Source organism: Myxocyprinus asiaticus, chromosome 43 (genome assembly GCF_019703515.2).
Source record: "Myxocyprinus asiaticus isolate MX2 ecotype Aquarium Trade chromosome 43, UBuf_Myxa_2, whole genome shotgun sequence".
Lineage (NCBI taxonomy): Eukaryota > Metazoa > Chordata > Actinopteri > Cypriniformes > Catostomidae > Myxocyprinus > Myxocyprinus asiaticus.
The window spans coordinates 9,252,542-9,272,393 of NC_059386.1; the positions used below are offsets into that span (position 1 = coordinate 9,252,542).

Below are 19,852 nucleotides of genomic sequence, written 5' to 3' on the forward strand. Positions count from 1 at the left end.
CAGTCTAGCTATTAAGGCCCTTGTCAAGATTTGATCTGCCTCTGAAATAGGACCTTGCATTAGTTCCAAGTTTGCTTCCTTGTTTTGAGTCAAATTATCTTCTCTGTGCTCTTTCCGTCTTACAGTATAGGAGTAGCACTTGCCCTACATTACTGTGCCAACTGATATAGATTTCCATAGAGCTGTAACTATACTGCAGATAGACAGCTTGCACTACATCCGGCTATTTTCAGTTCTTCCCTCCAGACTGCATATTCTCAGGGTTATGCTTTGATGCTTTCTATGTTCCTCTCTCGCTTACTTTCTCTCTGGCTTTTTCTGTTCCATCCAAACATGGCCTATTTGTTGGATGCATTGCTCCAGCATTCCTTCAGAAAGTTTTGCGGTTCTGTTTGTATCTAACACACTACACCTCCATCAGTTCTTCAAGCAACTGCCATCTGTGTGCGTTTTCATGCATGACGGATCTAAAAACTCACCATCAGGAACTGAGAACTGTACACGTCAGCGCCCACAAAAAGACTAGCGCATATTAGCCGGGGCTGTTTCTTGGCGACATGTCTGTTACTTGGCGACATGTGCACAGCTTCACATAGCACAGGCTTGGAGAAGGCAACAGCGCTCTGCATCAGAGAAACAGCGGACGAGCTCTTCCTGTTGTTTGTGTCTCTGATAACCTCAGGCTGGGGGAGGGGCGCAAAGCCTCATCACATTTAAAATGCGAGCATTGTCTAATTGGTCTTCAGCACTGGTCTATAGAGCTGTGGGAAATGGGTCAGTGAGTTCCCACAAGGCAGCCTGGAGCCACGGAGAGCTTCAAAATCACACCAAATCATTCGCCTTGATCTTCCTCTCATCAGAGCTGGGATTGAGTTCTCAACCGAGGTCACTGCTCAAAGGGATAGTTCACTGAAAATTGAAAATGCTGTCCTTTGCTCACCCTCAAGTCAGTTCAGACTTCTATGGAACCAAAAAGAAGTTGTTTAGCACAGTGTTTTTCATACACTGATAGTTAATGGGAATTGAGGCTGTTGAGCTCAAAAATGATGAACAAAAACACCATAAAAATAATCCATATGTCTTGTGTACTGCATTACAAGTCTTTTGAAGCCATACGATAGCTCCGTGTGGAACATACCGAAATTTAAGTCATCATTGCTCTCAAATCTTAAGGGGCCTGCCATATGACTTGCGTGAGCATTGCCGAATACATTGGACTCTATGGAGTGAAACGTCAGCTTCAGCATTGCACCCTTGCACCGTGTTGTGCTTCTATCAAGCATCAAAGTTCAAATAATTTCAACTTTGTCAGCATTGCCGCTGACCTTTCGAAGCATCAGCCAATGATTACCGAACAATTTATATATACACAAAGTCTGTCTTTGCAATGACATGTCCAACTTAACACTAAAATGATTTACACACACGTTTTGACCTCACTAATGATGTCTTTCAGAGTATGAAGCAACAAAAAATATTTTAAAACTGTCAAATTTTATAAAAAGATAGTAAATGATTCATAATGTCTTCTAGCCATAAATATTTACCCTATTGTTTTTGAGCATGCGGAGACCCCAGTTCGTGAAGTAATTTTAATTCACCAAGAACATTTTAAGTCCTTAACATAAATGAGTCCTCTGATTACTTTCTACTTTATTTACACCTCTTTACCACTTTATTCACACTTCTGCTTATTCAGTCTGACTCACGACATAATGGTCAGTTAAGAGAAACGCAAGAACCAGTGGTGTTTAGCATCACTTGCCTCAAATCTGGTTTGACGTGTCTTGATGCACCATATTTAAACATTCACTATGAAGGATGACTTTTGAGAACTACATTGGAGGGGAAAGATTTGCACATGACTTCAATTTCGTTCTGTTCCTTGCGCAAAGCTGCTGCATGGTCTTGTAAGACTTAGAATAAAGCACACAGGTTAAATTAACTAATTGTTCATTTAATGGTACTTTAATGGTGTTTTTGTTGTTGTTTTTTGTCATTTTGTGGGGCTTCAAAGCCCTAGTCCCATTATGAAGAAAGAGCACTCTGGATAGAACTTGTTGTGTTCCACAGAAGAAAGAAAGTCATATCGATTTGGAATAACATGAGGTTGAGTAAATTAACTTTTGGGCGAACTATTCATTTACAGCTCTGGATCGAGACATCCCTGTTCCCATTTTCCTCTAAGCTTCTCCAGTTACCTTGTTTTTTTGTTTATTGGACACAGTCCTGTACTGTACTGAAAGCCAGCAGTAAATGATCCATGAAATACATCCCCTACACAGTGGTGTGGCCTTTACAGTGCCAGCATGCGTGTGAACGAGTCCTGCTGCATTTCCTGTTACCACTTCCTCCTCCTCTCTGCAGAACTCGGTAGTTATGATTTTACTCCACAGGTGTTTTCATTGGAAGATTACTGAGCTGTTTTTAATGCCATATGACGCCGGTAACCTTGAGGCCGCGAGGTGTCTGTCACAGTGTCCAATGTTTTCAACTCAGCTATAATCCCACCATCAGGCCAGTCATAACCATGGCAACAGCAGTAACCCGAGGGGTTAAAGGCTGTCCGATGGGACAGAGTTTTTCAGATAAAGAGAGCACAGTGGACTAGCACAGGAGAGAGAGCACAGATTGTTTGAGGGCTGTTTAAAGTTGTGCCAGCTGTCAAATATCTCTTGTTCTTTAAAATTTCTTGAAAAATGTGAATGCAAATGTGAATGCCCATGCAAATCTTGCATTCTGTACAGTTGCTAAGGTGTTCAAGGTGCTAGGTGCCCAAGTCAAAAGAGCCCACACCAAAGTCAGCTTCAAAGTAGATGAGACAATGATGTCGATATTTAGGGTAATTCTCACGAAACTGAGCTTGAACCACGGCAATGATGATTTCTATATACAGTTCTATGTTGATAATTGAACACAATAGATATACATGTGCTCCATCTTGGACATAAAGATTACAAATGATGTCATGTTTTATTTTGTTTTAAAAATCCAGCAACGTGTCCAGCTTCATAATTAAGACTATTAAATGTAGTATAAACAAAATAAACTATTTTAAAAATAAATTTCAATAATGTATGTTGTACCCAAGACCCAGTAGTAAATGAACATAATTTATTTGACATTCAAAACATAACTATCTGGATAATAGAATGAAAAATCCTGGTGTCCATCAAGACATTTCTCTGCATTGCAACACTTTTTAACTACCTTTTCAAATCAAAAATTTTGCAAAGTATCTGCTATAATAAATTAAAAAGAGTAGAAGTTCAAACATGGATACTTAGATACTTGCCACCTCACTTTGTTTTACTAAGTGTTGTAGTTGTGTCTATATAACCTGTTTCAGACACTTTGCATTCTCATTACCGCAACGGATGCTAAATTTGTTAGACAATGAATTTAATGATCAATCTTGCCAACTATATTAATTTTTACATACCTCTTTAAGATGAAGCAATCATTTTTGCTCACTTGAAATGGTTGCCCCTATTATCAGGGTTTTTGTGTCAGGTCACTTCATTACTGCAACCCACTTTATCATTACCACTACATTTGTATAATTGTTTCTGTAATGAGAAACTATTCTGTTTTTCAGTATTTTAACTTAAAATTGTGTTTTTAGTTCCAATATGAATGCATTTAATATTATGAATGCATTATATTGTTATCTAAGTTAAAAGAGAGAGGCATGCTGCTAAAGTTAGATTGGCAATATTGACTGATATAAGCATATTGGCCAAAACAGTGTTTTTATATTTTTGTATGTTATCTTTTCCATTTATGTTATTCCATGCATCATTTTGTGCCTCATAATTGTTTTACTATATATATTTTGCCTATGATAAGCTGTTTATGTGACAATTTACCTCTTTTGTTTTTTTTTTTTTTTTTTTTTTTTTTTGTAGCCAAAACTTTTAGGTATGTGGCAATACATACAGGTAGAAGTTGATTAAAAAATACCCCCCAACCCTGATAAATATTCACTGCAGTAAAAAGTATGACAACTAGCTCCTGTCTCCCCTATAACAAAATAATATAATGAAATAAAACAAAAATATTAATTAAATTAAAATTAAATTAAACAGTCATGTTGTCTGTTTTGCCCATTTTTAGTCAGACCTAAAAGTTAATATTTTACATACCTTTTTAATAAATGTACTTCTCATTGTAAATTCTCATTTACACAATGTCTCCATTTGTGACACTAGATAAATAAATAAATAAACTTATGCATGTCATACTAAATGTTTCCAAAATTAAGAAAAATCATAAATGTAATATTCATGTAAAAAAAAATAATTTGAAAAATTGCCGGAAAATTAAATGTCCATCAGATATGTTCTTATTCTCTGTCCATCAATAGTGTTTCAAAATTTATTTATTTTGTATTTATTTTTTTTAATTTATTTTTTTAAATGAAGCAGAACACCTTTAGCTTTGACCTTCAAAATGACTACAACATAAGTTAAATGTTCTCTTGTCAGTCAGAACTTATAATTGTTACTAACACATGTTCTTTTCTATATTTAGAAAAAATTTAAAAGTATGTTTTTAAACCATTATATAATTAATTAGGGTCCAAATATGAAACTTATGCAAGAATATTAGCTTCTCTACTGTTAGTAAAACATTCTGAGGTCTCTCATCCTCCTTTCTAGGCCCTGTGGAATAGACCTGTTTCTGTGAAAATTCAATCGGTGATCTATATTTATTTGGAAAAAAGTTCAGATATTGCTATAATTGAACCTTTTCATTAAAATTTGCTGAGTCATTAACTTCTCTATTGTTAGCAAAACATGCCACATTTTATTATAATAAAATAAATACATTTTCTTAAATTGATCCTAAAAATATATTTAAGTGTATCGGTTGTTCTTTAATAAATTATTATACAGCTAAAGCTAGTGTGCTAATACCCTTGACTTGAGTGGATCACAATTTTAAAGGCTATCCAAGCGATCTAGGTTGTAACATGTTCAACAAGGTAAATCAGGTAGACAAAATATAATATTTATATTAACAGCCACTAATGTGCATAAATAATGATTTAGGTGCTTGAGGGTGGACAGAACGTCCTTATTTTTTTATTAAATTTAACTGTAAATCGCGAATGGTATTCTCATTACCGCATCTTCTTTTATCATTACCAAAACACATAATACCTTTTAGATTTACACAGCCAAGAAACTTTAACAGTTATTAAATGGCAATTATGATAATTTATCCTAATACCAATTATTACACATAAACCTTTTTTTAAACTGTTTGGGTTCATCTGAAAAACACAAAAAAAACAAGGTGTGAAATTGTTAGGTATGTTTCGGTAATGAGAAATTGTTGAAAAGTAATGATTATTTGTATAGAGCATCTAATAAAGTTTGGCATGTAAAGTTGAAATCAGTTTTTAATTATTTTTCAAATTCATCAGCTACTTTTTGTCCACAGTTTTGTGTGTTGCGGTAATGAGAATTTTTCTGGACATGCTCCAGAAAATGTCTTCAAAAATGTGGAAACATTTTAAAATATGTCTTGATTTTACTATTTACAATGATTTCAGGCTTCCCTTTTCTTGTTCTAAATGAAAAGAAACTAAATCGTTAACTTTCAAAAAAATCTTGGGTGACCTTGTTGAAATCGTTTTTTCGTTGGCGCTGGATACCTGAGGTAATTTTATGCTACCAGCTTGCGTTAATTTTTCATTATCTGATCTCTGCTAATACTGAAGAAGAATGCAGAAGAAACATTGCTGGTTCTTAAGCAGGAGTTTTCATTTCGTTCGTGTTTGTAATAAGTGACGAGACAGTGCTGGAATGTGTTATTTTGAACATGAGTGCACATGCGATGGGACGGATTTTGAGGGGCCTGGGTAGCTCAGCATGCAAAGACGCTGACTACCTGGAATCATGAGTTTGAATCCCTGGAATCATGAGTTCGAATCCAGGCTGTGCTGAGTGACTCCAGCCAGGCTTCCAAAGCAACCAATTGGCCCAGTTGCTAGGGTGGGTAGAGTACGTGGGTTACCTTCCTCGTGGTCGCTATAAGGTGGTTCTCGCTCTCGGTAGGGCACGTGGTAAGTTGTGCGTGGATGCCACGGTGAATGGCGTGAGCCTCCACACGCGATAGGTCTCTGCGGTAACACGCTCAGCAAGCCACGTGTCAAGATGCGCAGGCTGACTGTCTCAGAAGTGGAGGAAACTGAGATTTGTCCTCCGCCACCCGGATCGAGGCGCGAGTCTCTGTGCAACCACAAGGAATTAGAGCACATTGGGAATTGGGCATGCCAGATTGGAGAGAAAAGGAAAAAAAAAAAAGTGGTATGAATTTTGATTGGCTGTCAGTATTTTTATTGTTCATCAGCTGGAAAAAAAATCGCTCTGAAAGTAATCCCAACGATATCGTTCCTCCTGTGTCATTATCATTATAGTTGTGGTGGGGATGATTTTTTTAACTTTATGGTTATAGTTATCGTCATATTTGTAGTTCTTGGTGTGAATGGGCCTTTAGTCTATGGAATTTCTTCACCGTTTTCAAGTCTTATTGTTTTGAAAAGTAACAGCACACCTCTTTTTAACAAGCAAAGCAATTTCAGGTTACTGCAAAACTATTTAAGGCAAAAAGCATCTTTCTCCATTGACGGCCACTCAGAAGTAGCCATGAATTCCACCGTGTTTTTTTATTTATTTTTTTACGAATCCTATCTGTTGCAATATTGTCTGTGACTTCTGTAATAAAACAGCTTTTTCTGTAGTAAACTCTACTCATAGTTCACTCCAAAAAACATTTCTTTATGTAAAACATGTTAAAAATTAGCAGACAATTCATGAAATAATCAGCTGTTTCCTCACAAAAGAAGTTTAGACAGCATCTCTTCCATTGACATTTATTCAAAAAGAACGGTCTCCTTGCTGGTGTCCCACCGTGTTATGTTTTTTTGCCAAACTTGAATGCTCGCCCTGGGGGAGGGGCTCTGTTATAGACCTCCTTGATCCACACAGACCTACATTGATGCCATTTTGGATACTGAATAATTTTACGGCACTCTTTCACTGCTCAGAGTGCAGTCATGCATCTGTCCAGAGAGAGGGTGAGTCGCAGCGTACTTCTTTCCTGTAGCTTTCACACACACTGTGTAGACTCCGTAATGGCAATTACGCTGATACCAACAGGATCTGGCTGTTATTGTACACCAGTGCATTAAAGAAAAACACCGTCCACCCTGAACCTACTTGCATTGAGGGTAAGCACACCCATTTCCCTTGTGTTCGCTCTTGTGAATGTCGACGTCACCAGCCGTGTGTGTTTATTATGGCTGATAAGGGGAGGCCACCGGAGAGCAGCCTGTTCTTACTCACTATCACTGTCTGTCCAAACTTTCCATAAAATAGAAACTCAACAGCTGTAATTGTAATCTCGGTTGTTTTTTCATTTACTTGTGAAGCCCTAGAAACTACACATTTTGTCAAAATTGAGTTGATTGACATTGGGTCTCTGAGATCATGATCTATCCTGTGGTAGACAGTTTTGGCTCAACCATGCTAAGATGCTAAGAAAGCAGAGGAGACTATTTTATAATCCACATTTAGCCAGACAATCAGACAACATCAAATCCTTTTTTCTCAGTTTCAGTGTTGGCATATTTACTGCATTTTGGCTTTGTAAGGAAGTATGGGTCATGTATAATAATGGGAACATTGCTCACACCAGGCACCATAGTTAATCACAATAGAAAAATAAGACCTACTTTTGGCACATTTGTGTATAGTTGTGACTGGACTTTGAACGGCATGAAATGTTTTGATGTTTAAAACATCGTCACAAATAATTATTGTGTTTACATGATCAATCATTGCTATTACTTTCGAGTACTCGATTACTCATGCCCATCCCTAGAATATATGTGTGACTTGGTGTTTACCATTGAAGAAATAATTGGTTGGATGCGAATGGTCATTTGATGCCCTCGGGCCAAAAATGTTTACACACACAATGATGAAGGGCTGGGGTGTCTGTCTGCTGATGAGGAGGAGGAGAGGAAAGGTCACATTCTCTGCAGTCTTTCCACAAGGATCTCATTGATAAAGCTGCATTCCAGAAACTGTGATGAAATCCAGCCCTTCTTCATGGACCATCATCACCCTCTCATGACTAGCACACGTAACACCTGGTTGGGCAGCAGAAAACGTTCACACATTTTCCCACACTTCTTGCTCTGACTCGCTATAACAAAGCCAGATCAGATTGGATATTTGTTTCCGCTTGCGCTGCTTGTGTCTCCTTTGTGAACAGAAATTCATGTCTAAAAGCGGATACTCTAGACGGCCAGTCACAATACTTCAGGACCTCACCTAATCAGGACATAGTGTGTGGTAACAATGGTCTGCTTGGAAACACTCCAAGAGGAACTAGGCTTGAGGCCTGCATTTTAACTTTCCTTTATTTACTTTCCTTAAAGGAATATGATTATATCCTTGATCTCTTCACTTATTATCTAGTAGAACTGACATTACATTTGACGTGATGCATGCCTGACCTTGTATAATGTAGTACTGTGGCCAGCCTGTTGAATGTAATGGCTCAACATAACCAATTAATTTCTTTCAATGACTTGTACTCCTACTCGTTAAAATAGTCTGAAACCAACATTGAATATCATTCAGCAAACATATATGACGTACAATGCGTAAATGTTGCTAGGCAACAAAACAACAGCAGCAGAGCACAAAGTTTTTGGTTTGAGGCCGTTTGTTGAGGGCACAAATGTAATAAATTGTCCTAAATATAATTTAGGACTAAAGGTTATTACATTTAGGACGTTTACTCCATTTAGGACAACATTTTTATTACATTTAGGGCCTTTGTTTAATTTAGGACCAAAAGTTATTACATTTAGGGCCAAAGGTTTTTACATTTAGGACTTTTATTAAATTTAGGACCAAATGTTATTACATTTAGGGCCCTTAATTTCATTTAGGACCAAATTTTTATTACATTTAGGGCCCCTTATTTCATTAAGGACCCATTTTTATGGGGCTTGGGTAGCTCAGCAAGTAAAGACGCTGACTACCATACCTGGAGTCACGAGTTAGAATTCAGGGCGTGCTGAGTGACTCCAGCCAGGTCTCCTAAGCAACCAAATTGGCCTGGTTGCTAGGGAGGGTAGAGTCACATGGGGTAACCTCCTCGTGGTCGCTATAATGTGGTTCGCTCTTGGTGGGGCGTGTGGTGAGTTGTGCGTGGATACCACGGAGAATTGCGTGAAGCCTCAACACACGCTAGGTCTCCACGGTAACGTGCTCAACAAGCCACGTGATTAGATGTGCGGATTGACGGTCTCAGACGCGGAGGCAACTGAGATTCAACCTCCGCCACCTGGATTGAGGCGAGTCACTACGCCACCACGAGGACATAGTGCATTGGGAATTGGGCATTCCAAATTGGGGAGAAAAAAAAAAAAAAAGGACCCATTTTTACATTTAAGGCCATAGGTACATTTAAACCATTTATTACATTAAGGACCAAATTTTAATTACATTAAGCACCTATATTTAATTTAGGACCAAATTTTATTACATTTATGACCAACTATTTTTACGTTTAGGGCCTTTATGGAATAAAGGGCCCTAAATGTAAAAAAAAAGGAAAAAAAGGTACTTGTTGTAATAAAAGTCCTAAATGTAAAAACTTTTGCTCACAAATGTAATAACTTTTTGTCCTGAATGTAAAAACTTGTGGTCCTAGGTGTAATAACAGCCTTAAATATAATAACCTTTATAATAATCTAATGTCAATATACTAACTATCACTAGCTATCAAAAATGAGTGCATAAACATTTTATCTATACGTATAGACTAAATATATAAGCAAACACAAACTACCTTACAGAAAATCAAACACCCTTATACTGCATGGGTAAACACCAAGGACCAAAAGTTATTACATTTACGGCCCTTTATTACATTTAGAACCAGTTATTACATTTGTGCCCTCTACACGTTTCAACATTTGAACATTGAAGGCATAGTTCACCAAAAATAAAAATCCCATTTTAATTTACTTACTCCCATTTAGTTCCAAACAATGCAAGTTCTCACGTGAACATGCAAACCACTGTGAACGAGCATCTTTCAAATATTTAATGAATAAGGAATGGACGTCAAGATTCTCCAGTGAAAAATGACTTACATTTTGGCTTGCTTCTCACCAAAACCTATTGTACACTTACAGAAGACTTGGGCTGTGATGCATGAGTTGCATTGACTACTTTTATGATGCTTTCCCATACTTTTTGAAGCTTGAAATTTAATCACTGTCCACTACCAGCGTTTAAAAAGACAGGAGGGCGAGTAAATGACAGAATTTTAATTTTTTGGTGAACTATTCCTTTAATATCATACATACCTTTATGCATTAGCAACGAACCCAGTCACAATTGTCATCCAAATGCAGACTGAAGTGCTATTCATTATGATTCACACAAAACACGAGAGAATAGTTATGTATATGGCAGAGAGTTGTTGTTGCTGCCATTGGTTTTAGAAAACTATAGAGCAGTAACGTCATGGAAACTGCTCTGATTGTGTTTCAAGAGCAACCCTTCAGCCACTTTTTTCATGCAGTATCAAGGGCTTTTCTCAAATGCATGTGTGTGATATTCCCTAACAACATGAAATGACATGGATAATCATTCTGGTTTCAATGCTATGAATATGAATGGGTTTAAATGAATGTCAATGTAATCCCTTCCCAGTTATTGTAAATGACAAGTAATTGTCAGCTGTGGCTAAACTGCAAGAACAATGCATGCTCGGAGTGAATGGCGAATCACAAAAAGATGATGCTGTGCATTGTGTAACTAAGCTGTAAACCAAGCTGTTTTGACAGCCATATCCCGTATCCCTGTGTTTCTTTCCTTAAATAATTAATGTTCTTGAGATGGTGATCATGTTGTCTTTCTCTCCCCTGTAGTGCCTGAGCTGTTGTGAGGATGAGCAGCAAGCGGAGTTTGTTTGTGCGGCTGGTGCCGTGTCGCTGCTTGCGGGGCGAGGAGGAGACCGTCACCTCGCTGGACTACTCACACTGCAGTCTGGAGCAGGTCCCCAAAGAGATCTTCAGCTATGAGAAGACCCTGGAGGAGCTCTACCTCGATGCTAACCAGATCGAAGAGCTGCCCAAAGTATGAGTGCACTCTTGAACTGCATGTCTCGAGTTTGACATCTTAAAAATAAACTGTTAAATCAACGTTTATTGGATGAAACATTATCTTGTTTTATTCTAGTTACAGTGCATTCAGAAAGTATTCAGACCCCTTAATTTTCACATTTTGTAATGTTGCAGTTTTATGATAAAATGCTTTAAATTATTATTTTTTTCACATAAATCTACACTCCATACCCCATAATAAAGCGAAAAACAAAAAAAACTTAAATATCACACTGACATAAGTATTTAAACCCTTAACTCAGTACTTAGTTGAAGCACCTTTGGCAGCGATTACAGCCTCAAGTCTTTTTGGGTATGGTGCGACAAGCTTTGCACACCTGGATTTGGGGATTTTCTGCCATTCTTCTCTGCAGATCCTCTCAGGCTCTGTCAGGTTGGATGGGGACTGTCGGTGGACTGCCATTTTCAGGTCTCTCCAGAGATGTTCGATTGGGTTCAAGTTCGGGCTCTGGCTGGGCCACTCAAGGACATTCACAGAGTTGTCCCTAAGCCACTCTTGCGTTGTTTTGGCTGTGTGCTTAGGGTCATTGTCTTGTTGGAAAGTGGACCTTCTGCCCAGTCTGAGGTCCTGAGTGCTCTGGACCATTAAGGATATCTCTGTATTTTGCTGCGTTCAGCTTTCCTTCAACCCTGACCAGTCCCCCAGTCCCTGCTGCTGAAAAACACCCCATAGCATGAACTGACATGCGCAGGTGATGAGTGGTGCCTGGTTTCCTCCAGACATGATGCTTGGAATTGAGGCCAAACAGTTCAATCTTTGTTTCATCAGACCAGATAATCTTGTTTCTCACAGTCTGAGAGTCCTTTTAGGTGCTTTTTTTTGTGTCTTGCAATGAGGAGAGGCTTCCGTCTGGCTACTCTGCCATAAAGCCCAGATCGGTGGAGTGTTGCAATGATGGTTGTCCTTCTGCAAGTTTCTCCCATCTCCACACATGATCTCTGGAGCTCAACCAGAGTGACCATCAGGTTCTTGGTCGCCTCTCTTACCAAGGCCCTTCTCCCCCAATTGCTCAGTTTGGCCAGGTGGCCAGCTCTAGGAAGAAACCTGGTTGTTCCAAATTTCTTCCATTTAAGAATTATGGAGGCCACTGTGCTCTTGCGAACCTTCAATGCAAAAATTTGTAGTCTTCCCCAGATCTGTGCCTCGACACAATCATTTCTTTGAGCTCTGCATGCAGTTCCTTTGACCTCATGGCTTGGTTTTTGATCTGATATGCATTTTCAGCCGTGAGTCCTTATATAGATAGGTGTGTGCCTCTCCAAATCATGTCCAGTCAATTGAATTTGCCATAGGTGGGCTTCTATCACATGGGCTATGTCAATGTGATATTTCATTTTTTTCCTTTGTAATAAATTTGCAAAGTTATCAAAAATCTGTTTTTTTGCTTTGTCATTATGGGGTATGGATTGTAGATGTGAAAACAAAAATAATTTAAAGCATTTTAGCATAACGCTGCAACATAACAAAATGTGAAACAAAATAAAGGGGTCTGAATATTTTCTGAATGCACTGTATACTCAATATGTTATGTGTAGACCCAGCCAGTAAGTCTTTTACAAGTGAAAGATTTGCTTGCACAGCAGGGCTGGACGATAAAGCTAAAAAAAATACATCTTAATATTTTTCAGCCTTTTGATGATTTTCGAATTAAATCTAGTCCTCATATATTCAAGGCATGTTTTCCACATTGTTTTTTTCTCTAAATGAGCACAAGAAAAATGATTGAATCATTTAAATTAATATGCACCAATATAAAAATACACAGTAAAAACAGTAATATTTAGATTTGTACAAATTTTTTTTTATATAATATTTTAAAAATGACACACTGTAATTTCTGAGTGGTGACGCAAACAAGTCATTGAATCAGATTGGGCTGGGTTTTGTTAAAAATTTTCTGATTCGATTCCAATTCGCAAGCTTTCTATCTCTATTATTAAATTGCATATATTACACTTTGTTACATATTTATTGTTTAATGCATATTTTATTCTATTTACAATTGATTTATAGAAAACGTGCTAAAAATCGGTACTGTCTCTTTATGAAAACCTGCAGGTTTGTAAAGAGTGTCTGTAAATGAGCTTATATTAATATGAATGGCTTCTTTACCTTATCCGTGCAATTCAGGATTAGAATTAAATGTTTGTTTTGTTTTTCCACACTTGACTTTAAAGAACAGAAAGGATATTAAAAGAGACATTATTCAATGACAAATGGATCGCATGGATCTCGTCTTTAGACACGTTACATAGAACCAGTCAAATCAAACTTTTACTCTCAACATGCTAGGGTTGCGCTGATACCAACATTTTGGCTTCAGTACGATACCAGCCCTGGTACCTTGGTATCAATACTAAATCGATACTTGGGCAGCAAATAAAAACCTCAGGTTTTTGATGAAATTACACAGAAAATAACTTGATTGTTATTAACAATTTTATTGATTCCAAAAATAAAACATACAAACACAACATAAAAAATGGAATCAATTATTCACATTACCACCCCCCCCACCCCACCCCCCAAACATGCAGTACTGTGGTCACCAACAATTAGATCATCAAAATAAAATAAATACAAAACAAGATATACATTCAACAAAATCAATAAAATACATACCAAACTAAACTACAAATCCCTCTCCACAGCCATTCCCTGAGAACCATCCAAAAAAGCCAAATAACCCCCCCCACTTCCTGAAGAACAAATCCTATTTCCTCAGCCTTCTAAAAAACATCTCCTCAAACGCCGCCACCTCGCCCATCTCCCCGCACCATTCCCTAAATGAGGGTACCCCAGCCGACTTCCATCCCCTGAGGATGATTTTTTTACCAATCATGACTCCGGCTAGGACCCAACTTTTTAAAAAACTGTCCCCCATGTCCAGAGTTATCCCATCACCCAGGATACAGAGTCTGGGGCTAAATGAAAGTTCAGTGTTCAACACCTCACTCATAAAGTTCTGAACCCTCAACCAAAATTCTTGGATCTTTACACATCCCCAAAATACATGTATTGTGTCTCCGTCTTCTGATTGGCACCGCCAGCAGGTGGGTGTGTCTTTAAGACCCAACCTATACAATCTAGAGGGGGTCCAGTAGAACCAATGCAAAATCTTAAATTGCATCAGACGGACCCTTGCATCTCTAGATGCAGACTTGATGCTTTTTAGGATTCTGACCCACACTCCCTCCTCCAATACCAGATTTAAATCCTTCACCTATAATCTCTGAGAGAAGATGAAGCTCCATCCCCCAGACTCTGAATCAACAGGGAGTAATACACTGATGCTTCATGACCTTTCCCAAAAGCAGTAATCACCATTTCCAGAGTATCTGCTGCTTTAGGGGGGTGTTCACTACTCCCAAAAATAGTACAGAGCAAGTGGCACAGCTATAAATACCTAAAGAACTGGGATCTAGGAATCTTAAAATGTTGAACCAAATTATCAAAAGATCTCAGTACTCCACTCTCATATAGGTCACAGAGTGTAGTAACCCCCCTCCCAATCCACTCTGACCAACAGAAAAAGGACTTATTAATGTGTAATTTTGGGTTCAGCCATATGTTTGAGGCAACACTTAAATAAATGTCCGAAATAAACACTCTGGACACTTTCGTCCAAACCAGGTGCAGATGCGAGATAACGGGGTGTGACTTAACTTATCCGATTAGTTTGATCGAAAGGCTTTGCAATGGCGAAATAGGGGCAAGAAATTCCTGTTCAATATAGAACCAGGGAGGGGCTCTCTCAGGTGGGAGCGACCTATGGGCCAAATGTCTAAGACCGAACGCATAATAATAGAACAAATTTTTGGGAAGGCCTAGCCCACCTTTGTCAATCGGCCTATGTAACTTACTGAAATTTAACCTGGGACGTTTACCATTCCAAATGAAGGACTTCACTATGCTATCAAATTGTTTGAAATAAGAGAGGGGAACATCTACAGGAAGAGACTGCAGCAGGTAGTTACATTTTGGAATGCAGTTTATTTTAATAACATTAACCTTCCCAATCATCGATAGATGTAATGAAGCCCACCTGCCCACATCACTTGAAAACCTTTTTATTAAAAGCTCAAAATTAACTCTAACTAAATCACATAAATTTGCTGGGAATAAAATGCCCAAATACTTAATGCCCTGTTTGGGCCACTGGAAGGCGCCCGGCTGAAAAGCTGTTACTGGGCAGTAAGCAGTCAGAGCTAAAGCTTCAGATTTAGACCAATTAACTCTGTATCCCGAAAATGTAGAAAAGGAATTGATAATTCTGTGGAGGCAAGGCATAGATCTAGTGGGATCGGAGATGAATAATAAAATATCATCTGCATAAAGCAAAAGCTTATGCGCCACTCCTCCCGCCATCACCCCTGGAAAGGTTCCAGGGCAAGACAGAACAATAATGGGGAAAGAGGGCAACCCTGCCAGGTGCCCCTATCCAGATTAAAATAATCTGAAATTAATCCATTTATTTGTACCGCCGCTACTGGGTGTCTATAAAGTAACTTAATCCATCCAATAAAAGTATTCCCGAACCCATATATTTCCAAAATCTTAAAAAGATAATCCCACTCTACCATATCAAACGCCTTTTCGGCGTCAAGTGAGATGGCAGCGATCGGAGTCTGATCATTTGCCACTGACCACATGATATTGATTAGACGCCTGATGTTATCAGAAGAGCTACGGCCCCGAATAAACCCCACCTGATCTATATGTATAAGAGATGTCATAACTTAATTGGTTAGCCAAAATTTTTGCCAACATTTTTACATCTAGCTGGATCAAGGAAATTGGACGGTAACTCTTACATTTGCTTGGATCTTTGTCGTTTTTGAGACTCCGACTGATCCGGGCTTGTGTTATGGTTGGGGGAAGCTTTCCATTCTTTAATGATTCTGTATAAACCTCTAACAAAAGTGGAGCCAATTCTTAGCATAAGATCTAAAAAAAACTCTGCGGCAAAGCCGTCTGGCCCGGGAGCCTTGCCTGTAGGCAAGGCCTTAATTACCTCAAGCTCTTCCAAGGTTGTCTCGGAATCAAGAGAATTTTTGTGCTCAGTCGTCAATTTAGGGAGTTCTAATGGTTCCACAAAGTTTCTAATATCTTCATCAGTAGACGAAGATGTGGAACTATAGAGATCAAGATAGAATTCTTTAAAAGCATTATTAATATCAATGGCTGAGGTAAAAATTTCACCACCAGCAGATTTTACTGAGGGAATGGTAGAAAAAGACTCTCTCTGCTTTATATATCTAGCCAAAAGCTTCCCTGCTTTGTCCCCCGAAAGCGCCAACTATATGATTTCTTTTGCTCTGTGTGTGGCAACACCTCCAAGCTCCGAGACTAAAATGTTTCCAATTGAGCAATCAACAACAGATGAAATGAGTGACTTAGATATAAAAAAATACATATTCTAGAATAAGTCTTATGGGCTGATGAAAAAAATGTATAGTCCCTACCAGATGGGTTCAAAAGTTGCCAAATACCTACAAGACCAAGATTTTTACACATCCTGTGAAGTGTCAATGTTGCTCTAGGGGGCTTACACACTTTTGCTTCACTATGATCAAGGACTGAGTCCATCAATAAATTAAAGTCTCCTCCCAATATTATATCATGAGGGGTATCAGCGGCTTGCAACATCCCTTCAAGATATATAAAAAAGCGCTGATCATCAGCGTTAGGTGCGTAAATATTAGCCAAAATCAACCTTTGCCCTGAATGTCTGCTAAAACAATAATGACTCTTCCTAATTTATCATTAATCTGTTTGAGAAATTTGAATTGTAGATGTTTACTTATCAATGTAATGACTCCCCTACTCTTACTCGAGCCAGCACTAAAGAAAAAATGCCTATCCCATATCTTCCCAAATTTTTCAGCTTCCTGCGGGGAGAGATGTGTTTCTTGAAGAAACAATATATCATATTTCTTACGCTTAAGAAAAGAGATAACCTTCCTTCTTTTTATGGGGTGCCCCAACCTATTCACATTCCATGTGGAGAGAGATAATCCATTCACATTAGCATTTGACATATTGATATAATAAAAAAAAAAATTGTGTGTCAAAAGCAAGATTATACAGACCACATTCCCCATTAATGCAACAATCAAACCCCGAACTTCCCCCCGAACAAAACAAACAGAAAAAAGAAAAACGTGCGCACGACAGTGGCAACCGCCGTCAATCCCTCTAAACTCAGGAGGTCCATGTACGCATACGAGAGTCCCCTTGACACTTTGCCATCGGATTGCTCAAGCCCGGTGTTTCTATACAAATTTGAGGCAAAATTACATAACAGAAAATACTTTGTAAATCAGGCCCCAGCCAACAGGCAGAACAAGAACAAAGAACGTGTAGATTAATTCACAGAACTGTCTTGAAGGTGTATTCCTCCTCAAAACAAATTCCAGCCGATATGAAGCCGTTCAGTTTCCTCGGACAGACAAACAATTGTTCAGTGAGCCAGATGTTATGAGTGCAGCAGATGACGTAATCATTCCAATGTCCCTTAAATATACTCCACAAAAACAAACTCCAGCCAACAGGAGGCATAAGCACAAAGAATGAACAGATTCATCCACAACACTGTCCCGAAGCAGTGTTATTCCACAAAACAAACTCCAGCCGCTAGGCTGAACCAGTACGAAAAAAACCAAAACTGGCATCCCGGTTCCTCGGATGATCAAGTGTGTATTGAGAGAGTCAAATTCACTCGGAGGCAACGTAAAAAAAATACACCATGACTTACTCAGTCAATCAACTTTATAAAAGACATCCTTTATGTGAGCATGTAGATATTTCGCGGTCATCCATAGTGTGCATTCTCAATCTGGCCGGGAACTTCAGTGTAAAAACTTCTTCCATCATTGCAAAAGTTTCTTGGAATGTCATGCCGCAAAAACAAACGCCAGCCGCTAGGCGGAGCTAACGCAAAAAGAAACAAAAAATGGCGCCCAGCTTCCTTAAACAGTCGAGACACTGAACAGTGAGTCAGTCCACTCACATAAGAAACGCCCGATGGTTTACTCCCCCATAGTTTGTATGAAGGCCAGTGCCTTTTTGGGGCATAAAAATACTTCACTGCCATCCTTGGTGTCTATTCTCCGTTTGGCCGGAAACATCAGTGCAAAAGCGATCTTCGATTGATGTAAGAGTGTTTTACATTCCTTGAACCGATCGCGTATCTCTCTTGTCAAATTCGCAAAATCCAGTAACAAGAAAATATTGTGATTCTTCCAAGAAAGTTTTCCTTTGCTCCTCGCCTGGCGCAACACGAAATCTTTATCGGATGATCTCAGAAATTTGGCCAGAATTGATCGGGGCCTGTCTCCCCCGGACTCTGTGAGCTCGCTCTATTTCCAGTTTATGGCCTGTTATGTCGAGCAGACTCGGGAAGAGCTCGTCCAGGAATTTCACCATATCTCTGCCCTCTTCATGCTCAGGAATTCCAACAATTCGTATATTGTTCCTTCAGCTCATATTTTCAAGATATTCCAGTTTTTCCAAAATGTATTCCAAGTCTGTTTTGGACACGGGCGGATTAGCGGATAATTCCCTTTCCGAAGACTCCAGATAATCGATTCATTTTTTCAACATCTGTCACTCTTGTGACCAACTCAGAGAACTTTGCTTCCATCGCCATAATCGATCGACGTATTACAGCGAGATCCTCCAAGTCAGCAACAACCTTCGTCAGCATTACCGAGATGTTGGACAGTTGACGCTGGATTTCATCTCCCAACGCGCTTTTCAACTCGAGTCCCCGGTTCGCAGGCCCGTCTGAGGCCTCAGCTTGAACACATAAGTGTCTTTTAATGTCTCCAGAGTCTGAGGATTTTGAGTTCTTTGTCATGATTGCCTCAAAGAGCAAATATGTAACTGGGTGTATCGAATCTCACCGGTTATAACATGAAAATAATAAAAAAACTAGCAAAGTGCGCAGAGCTCGTGATTCACACGTCTGCTTCTCGCATGGCGTCACGTGACCCTCAGAAAATAACTTGATTAAAAGAACTGCATAAAGTCTAACAGATACAAATTCTGTGTTTTCCGTTTAAATGTTTCTGGATTCCATGTTAAATGTTTTAATTAAATGTCATGATACATAGAGTATATACATGCAGCTTTAATCAAATGAAAATATAATAATTAACAAATAAAATTTGAAATTTTATTTTTGGTAAAATAAAATGTTGCACATAAGAGCTTTACAGTATTGATGAAAACATGAATGAAAAAAATCTGATTACCTCAACATGCTGATATTCAGTACACTTTTATGATATTGCTTACAGATCATAATAATCATAATTAACCATTTAATATTCTACTACTGTTATTATGAGTGTTATTGCTACTTTTGGAATATAATTTTTTTTACACGTTATATTTTTCTGTCTTCAATTTCACGCATCCAATTAAATCGAGTTTTCATTTTGGCAGGACTTTTATTTTGACAGACATTTGAGTTCTTCCTTTTTTCACGTGTTAGTTATATCAAGCTTCCCATTAATGCTGAAATATTCCCATCGCGACTCGCGAACTAAAATCTCAGATCTGCACCGAAGGAGATTTTGTGTTCACAACTGTTTATACACTAAACACACTGCATGAAAATC

General features: G+C 38.5%; 1 protein-coding gene across 4 annotated transcripts in view; it reads left to right on the forward strand.

The window, feature by feature from the left end:
- Nucleotides 1-19,852, forward strand: part of LOC127433504 (erbin-like) — a 131,156-nt gene that overhangs the window by 48,126 nt on the left and 63,178 nt on the right. For 3 of the 4 annotated variants that reach the window (XM_051685467.1, XM_051685469.1, XM_051685470.1), the window contains exon 2: nucleotides 10,970-11,177. In XM_051685467.1, the coding sequence (XP_051541427.1) occupies nucleotides 10,989-11,177 (189 nt within the window). In that variant the 5' untranslated portion in view covers nucleotides 10,970-10,988. Of the gene's footprint in view, nucleotides 1-6,968; nucleotides 7,241-10,969; nucleotides 11,178-19,852 lie in introns of those variants that run through there. The other variant, XM_051685468.1, reaches the window with a different exon arrangement.